Here is a 7,349-nt window from a genome sequence, read left to right on the forward strand (position 1 = left end):
ATTATATCAAGATATAAGAGTAATTTAATAGTAAGGGTTAATTATACTTAAATTTTAAAATATGAAATTTCATTGTTCTCTAAAAAAAATGTAAAAAATTATACTTACATTTCTTAAAAAATTCATCGTTTATGCATGACCCATTTTATTACGATTTTGACAAAAAATATTGAAGTTAGCAAAAAAATAATATAAAATTTGAATTTTGACCATCATATGATATTTTTATGTATATTTTTATACTTATAAAGTTATAAACATAATATATATATATATATATAGTGGGGTTAATATTATTACAGTTTGTCCCTTATAAAAATATTTATAAAAATATTAAATAATAGGTAAAATTAAAAATTTATGTAATTTTCTTTTAACATTGATTTTTTCATTTGAATTTTAATAAAATAAGGTTATGTATAAATGGTAAAATTTTGGAGGGATGCCATATTATTTTAAAACTTGGAGAGAAAGTATGATTTTATATTTTAAAGGAAATCTAAGTGTAATTAACCTTTTCATACAATCAATCTGATATACGCCTACATAGCATGTACCTAAGCAACAAACTACTATTAAGGAAAATGAAAATAAGAAAGCTACTAATGAGAACAAGAAAATCGAATTAAATTTTTTATTCTAAATTCTATTGCATAGGTAATATATACACAACGCGTGTATAATTAAAACTTTCATTGAATAGAATAAAAGATGCAATAAAATTTAAAATAAAATATTCAATCTAGAAATCACGTGTTGTTATTCAAACTCAAGATCTCGAATTCGACATCTCAACCTTACCGTCCGAACTCAAGATCTCGAATTCGACATCTCAACCTTACCGTCCGAACCCAAGATCTTGAATTCGCAAGACATCGTTGGTGCAAATGTCCTTTTTTCATAAGCCAAACAAGATAATTCTTATTATTTTTCCTTTCTCAAATACAAAATTTCAGCAAATCACAAGAGAACATCCTCTTCTAATTTTGGCATTTTAAGGCCATAACAGAGCAGTTTCTTTCATCTAACAATACAGCAATTTGACGATGTCCCTTTGGAAAAATCATGACAAACTCCACATATTTACACAAATAATTTTTCATTCACAATAATTACCAAGTTTTCCTGATAATTATTCTTTTCGAAGAAAATACTGCGCATGAAACGAGTACGTAGTGGAATTAATACCTCATCAATCTCTAGCAGCTGCTTCCAGTTCCCATAGATTGATTGAAAGAACACCACCATCTCCTGCCCTCATTCTGAGACGTAGAGCGCCTAAGGCTCGATGATCTCGAACATCTAACCAACTGGCTCCTGAGGCTACGGTCCGTGGTTCTTGGAACCAAACATGGACTAGTTTCTGGAGCTCCCATGCAAAGGCCGGGGCTGATTTTCACCGAAGGGAACCGTTTGCAGCTGAGGGAGCGGAAAGAAGAACCTAGAGGGGAGAGACTAGCACAATGGAAATCCGGTTTGCAGAATGGTGTTTCCAATGCGTCTCCCAGTTCTGGCACCTCAGCCGAACAAGTGCAGAAGGGCAAGGATATGCTTGTTCTTGCAATTTCTTTTATGATCGGCCTTGTCCCTTCAAGCTTAACAAAAGAAACTATGCCGTGCCGGCATAAAGGACAGGCAATTGAACCGGGAGGCCCGTGTGCGACTGTAGACGTGCTATTTGTCGAGCATAGATACAGAGCGCAATGAGTGCAGAACTCATGGAAACAACCTGCATGATTGTTTAATTACACATAAATCAGAAACTGAAGTTTTGAAAACTTTTCTGTTCTCTTTCAATGTAATCTGAGAGTTGCACCAAATATACCTTCAGCAGCAACTGTGCACTTTCTTTCTAAGCAAACAACACATGGATCTAAACATGTCGAAGGTGAATCGTTGCCTCTCCATCCACATTCTCTGAAATGTCACAAGAGATGGATAACAGTTAAGTTGGCTCCAAATTCTTGTGAAAATTGTAAACTCAAGAATAAGTTCTCGACATCCAAGGAGAAATTAGTATCAATACAAACTCATGCCAGGCTATGTGGTTCAGTTCCCATATCAAAATAACCTAGGCGATGATTCTACCATGGGAATTGGTTAATTTCATTACTCGACGATGCTGGTGGGAATTAGTGTGGCTTCTGCTCACCTAGCAATTTCAACAATGCTCATGAGAGGAAGACATAAATATGGTGAAGGACTAAGTTTTGGTTGGCTTTCTGGTCGCTCGGTTAAAATCTCCTCAAGCCAATCTCTATGCCATGAACGAGCTACCATCAACGGGCTCCACCTTTGGACACGCAATGAGAGAACCGTAAGTTAGACGAGAAAAAAAATGCTCAACAGGAAGTAACAATAGGTTAAAAACTACAAAATTTCAATAACAAAAAAGTGTGATAGTATAATCCGATAAGGAATAAAACGATCTTATACATCATAAGATATTGTAAGAACTTTCTTTACTGAATGTAACATGAAAAAAATCTTCAATGGGTATAATAAAAAGATTCGTTGGTTTAACTGAAATCTACATATTTGCATTACCCATGCCTTTGACAGTAAATACTATCTCACATTTCACGGGTAAAAAGGACCAGCAGACAATGAGGACTGAGCACAATATTTGTGATATCGAGGATTTGTGTAGAATTACATCACAAACGGTGATCCTTATGGAGCTAAACAGAGATGGGATATCTACAATTAGGTCGTAAAGCCTGGATCAGGTGTAGTGTAGAAAGCTACTTGGTGTTCTGGAAGAGAATTTGAGAAGAGGTAGTAACTTATTCGCCAAAAGACATTTGAAGTATGGAACTTCCGAAAGGTCACTTATTTAACGTTTGAAGGTTAATGGATGGAGGGAAAAAGGCGATACTTATGGAGTTGTCACGTCTGATTGCTATTTTGAAATAAAATACCACGCAGACGTAAAGCAGCTAGTATAATATAGTATTGGCTGCTGAATGTCAAAATCTAGAAATGAACTAAGGTTGCATTTTAAATACAAGAATTTATGTTCAAGTAAGGATTTGTTTGATTTGAATGACTTCATATGAATTGGATATCAAATCCACCAAAATAAATAAAAAAATAGCTTAAAAAGAGAGCTTGGTGATTTGAAATTCATTTGTAACAAGAAATTATCCAAACAAGTACAACGGATTTGTTATTAAGGACTTACGACCTTTAACTCCAAATCTATCAATCCGAATGAAGTATAAAAGTATTCTGAAGACAACAATTCGATACATAGGGAACAGGACACTTGCGTACCCGTTTGCGTTCTCTGTTGTCAGACTGGCACCCTTGGCAATCAAAAGCTGAAAACAGCCAAAATAGAAATTACATTTTGACCAAATTTTGGTGGAGATTAATATTTATTAGTCGCCAAATAAACCAACCTGACAACACTGTGCGTTTCCACCACAGGCAGCATAATGGAGTGGTGTGCTTCCAGCACCTGTCGGGAGAAGAAGTTTGTATCCATGGAATTAATAGGTTTCAAATAGCACCATTATCACGATATAAAAATGTGAGAGTTTCATCATTTGAATGTCGCTAACAGAAGAGTATGAACTCTGATGCTTTAGATATTCCATGTAAAAACTTAAACTTGTGCACTGACAGGCCTTTGATTGAATCAAGCTACAGTTCTGCAGCTTAATCATTTATTCATCTACAGCTACATTGAAGTTTTTCAAGTAGCAAAGTCTGTGCACTGCAAACCGATAGCTAACGCAGTGTTTGGTATCTAATAACTGAAAGCCTTAGAATTGGAATTAGAACTCTTCTGCTCAAACATGACCAGATGTTTCATCAATCCGTCCAATTCTATAGATCCAAACGCAATGATATTCCAATTTAGTATCCTTTCTTTTCTGGGATACAATTCTTAGAAGTCGTTTTAAATAAATCAGGAAAGGGCCTCTGGTTGCTTATCAAATGCCTGTTCAAATACTAAACAGGGTTATTTTAGAGGTCAAGCACTATGAAACCATCCTATTGCTGGTGTCGGCTTCCTTTTTGACATCAAATCACAAGCAATAACAAAAATTTACAGCAAAACAAGTTTATTTCAAAAGGAAAAATCACAAATGAGATTAAAATTTATGTTTTAGGAACTTATAAGGCAATTATTCAATAATCAAACTTCTTGATTTTTTAGTAGATATTAAAATAATATACATTCTAATTTTGAGGGAGCACCACTAGCAAAAATAAGCCGACAAAGCTGAGATACGATGAAGTTTGAGAGCACAAGAGGAACAAGGCACACAATTTATTGAAGATGCAAACGACAAGATAGAAGTTGTTGTCATCTTTACACGCAACGTTTTCCGTTAAGATTACAGTGATGTTATTATGCAGCTAGATTGTTGTATGGCCAAAAGGTGTCTTAATGTGACCTAATCAGAGAAAATGCTAAAGAGGGTCGAAAATCATTTCCGCTCCGCTCTGACAGGGCAAAGAGACATGTCTATCGAGATTTCATTCTGGGAAGCTCAACAGCAATAACATAACAAAAGTATTATGAGAGGAACAAAACAAATCAAACACAATAAATCAACGAAAATTGCTTGGTATCATTCTCGATACTTAGTCTTAGACAGAAAATTAAACATTAATCAGTAAGAATTTGCTGTGAATGTTATATGACTGTAAAATAATGAAATATCTGCATACCTATTAAATCGATTGTAGTGCCATCTTCAACCGTTACCTCAGATACTGAAGCCCCTAAATCGAGAAGAAGATGAAGAGTTTCAGCATGCCCATTCAGGGCCGCCATGTGAAGGGCACTGACGCCTCCATCGGCAGGTCTATTGATTACTTCATAGAGTGCACTGACAGACACAGGAAATTAGATCTACTCAGCTAACTTCATAGGAAACTTATGTAATTCAAAACAAAAAAATTCAAATGGAGTACCCTTCATCGAACTCTGAAACAGATTCATTCGTTTTTGATTTTTTCCTTAAGATACTGCAAAAATTGGGAATACTAGGAATGTAATCAGCAAGGAGAAGCCGGATGCATCGGGAATGGCCGTTCAGAGCAGCTAAGTGGAGTGCAGTTCCTCCATTGAGGTAATCGGCTCTGTGGATCTACGTAACAACACAATCATAAACTTACCCAGTACTATTACCAACATGAATCTCAACTTATGAAATAGTAGCAATTTGAAACCATAAAGCCGTCATAATCCGTCATACATTGGCTCTAAAGAGTATCAGAGTCTGAACAACCTCCCAGTGACCATATTGACAAGCTTGCATCAGAGCAGTCTGCCACAAGATAAACATTACAACACTCTTACTTTCCTACTAAAGTATTGATCATTGAGCAATCAACGACCACGCACATTAATCATCATTTTTGCTTTAGTATTAAAAGAACTGAACTTGGTAATGCTCGATATATCCGAAACAACTGTTCAAAAAGCTGAACTAAGAAATAAAAATCTAACCTGCCCCCGATAGTTTCTGAGATTAATATCAACTCCAGACTCCAGCAAGAGTGAAACAATCTAAATACAAGGAATGGAGGATATAATCCAAGTTAATGACTTACTATTAAAGGAAGAATTGCACTGTATGATTAAAGTTAATTGCACCCAATCCACCAGATAGATGCTGACGAAGATCGCACAAAACTTCGACATACCTCGTGATGACCCTGAGCTGCAGAGTAATGCAACGGAGAATTGCGAACGCCAAAGGTGGAATACCTCGCAAGACGAGGATTATACTCCAACAAAGCCTTGGCTTCTTGAAGATCCCCATCTCTTGCTGCGGAGACCAGACGCTCTCCCGATGCAGAACATCCGAAAGAATTGCCCACCAGACTAAAAAATCTCATGGTCATCATATTTTGCACAATCCCACAAACATGAAATCAAGAGAGTGAATGAAACCAAGGTATCAGATCAAAGCTCTGAAATGATGACCTTTCTATTCCAAGAATGAGAAAACACAGTACAGACAGGCAGACACATACATCTGTTTTGCCTGTCGCTATGCAAAACTAGTGTTCCTTAACCTTTAAACCATCCGAGGAATCTCCCTAACATGACAAATTCACCAACTCTTTACACGCATTTTCCATGTTTTGTACCTAAACAGTAACTAATCCGGAACCAATCCTTACCCATCTACATACACCCCTAAAACAATCTGTTGTAACTATCAGTATCTCACTGAGCTCTGATTGATTGTCCGAAGGTTATAATTCAAGAGCGGAGAAAGAAAAAATTTCACCATCATAGACCTATTTGCAATTGCCACTTGAACTTTAATATATGTCATGAAGTAAACAATTCTTATCTTGATAAAGACAGATTACTGTATCAGGCTATCAGCCTGAAAAAGCTGCGTCAACTCCTAAACACCAACACCAAAGAGGAAAAAACAGAATAGAAATTTGATCTTCACAACCCAATTGCTAAACTTTCGCGAAAAGTTGATCGAAGTGAGAAAAATTCAAACACCCACTTCTCTGTTTCCCTTCAACATCAAGATTCTGCAATGCCCTTCTCAAGAAATTTCCAGGGAACCCGGATAAATCCTTCAAATCCACCTCCAAACTTGGCCTGAAAATCAAGAATTCCGGCACCCAGATTACAAATTTTCCTGGAGACCCCAGAACAACGATCACAACAAGAATCCAAGATTCACATGTTTGATGAATGTCAAGCACAAACCCCACCACCCCATGAACTCCCCTCAACCAAAGAAGTTCTTTCCTTTTTCCTTAATTCATTTTCTAACAGACAATAAACAAATATTAATGACAGACAATCATCCCCCAAAAATCTCTCTGCACTTCCTGTCTCTCTCTCTCTCTACATTAATTATCATAAAGATATGTCTTGGATGAGGTGTAATGCTTAATATTCGGCTTAAATTAACACACATACACACACTCTTATGTGCCAGTTATTAAGGCTGGCTTTGTATGTTTGGTATTTGTTTAGGCAGTGGGGATGAATAAAAGGGGAAGCGACAGCGAGTTTTACGGCAACCTCAAACCAACAGGCCTGCAAGAAAAGTGTGCACTTCATCATTGGCACTACTTATTATTCTCATTATTGCCAGTCATATTTGGTAGTTGGGTTGTTATTTATTCTCTTCTCTCCTATCTTCTCAATCTTCTTTTTTTTTTTTTTTTTTAAATTAACACATAAGGCCCCCAACACACACACACATCTAAAATTTGAGACCTTCATAGAAAATATTAGGAATTATTATACTCTCCCTTACTGATATATGGTGTAATTATATGTAATTTTTTTATGGCATGAAATGTTACATTTAACACCTTTGAATTTGCATTGCACTAACAAATAA

The 7,349-nt window shown here is 36.1% G+C and overlaps 1 protein-coding gene across 1 annotated transcript; it reads right to left on the minus strand.

Moving 5' to 3' along the window:
* On the minus strand, positions 743 to 7,082 carry LOC105155640 (probable E3 ubiquitin-protein ligase XBOS32). The gene is made up of 10 exons (XM_011071543.2): positions 5,668 to 7,082; positions 5,471 to 5,530; positions 5,217 to 5,288; positions 4,933 to 5,108; positions 4,687 to 4,847; positions 3,405 to 3,463; positions 3,277 to 3,323; positions 2,153 to 2,293; positions 1,826 to 1,917; positions 743 to 1,729 (listed from the first exon to the last, which is right to left on the minus strand). Exons 1-10 carry the CDS (start codon positions 5,869 to 5,871, stop codon positions 1,200 to 1,202), a joined length of 1,542 nt encoding a protein of 513 aa, XP_011069845.1. The 5' UTR covers positions 5,872 to 7,082; the 3' UTR covers positions 743 to 1,199.

The sequence above is a fragment of the Sesamum indicum genome, linkage group LG2 (genome assembly GCF_000512975.1).
Source record: "Sesamum indicum cultivar Zhongzhi No. 13 linkage group LG2, S_indicum_v1.0, whole genome shotgun sequence".
Taxonomy (NCBI): domain Eukaryota; kingdom Viridiplantae; phylum Streptophyta; class Magnoliopsida; order Lamiales; family Pedaliaceae; genus Sesamum; species Sesamum indicum.

What these genes read in the sequence shown, in the direction of transcription:
- LOC105155640 (XM_011071543.2), bottom strand. Translation starts at nt 5,871, where the DNA reads ATGATGACCATGAGATTTTTTAGTCTGGTGGGCAATTCTTTCGGATGT. An exon ending in GTTTCAGAGTTCGATGAAGG is followed by an intron (nt 4,848 to 4,932) that starts GTACTCCATTTG and finishes TGTGTCTGTCAG; the next exon opens with TGCACTCTATGAAGTAATCA. An exon ending in GTGCACAGTTGCTGCTGAAG is followed by an intron (nt 1,730 to 1,825) that starts GTATATTTGGTG and finishes ACAATCATGCAG; the next exon opens with GTTGTTTCCATGAGTTCTGC.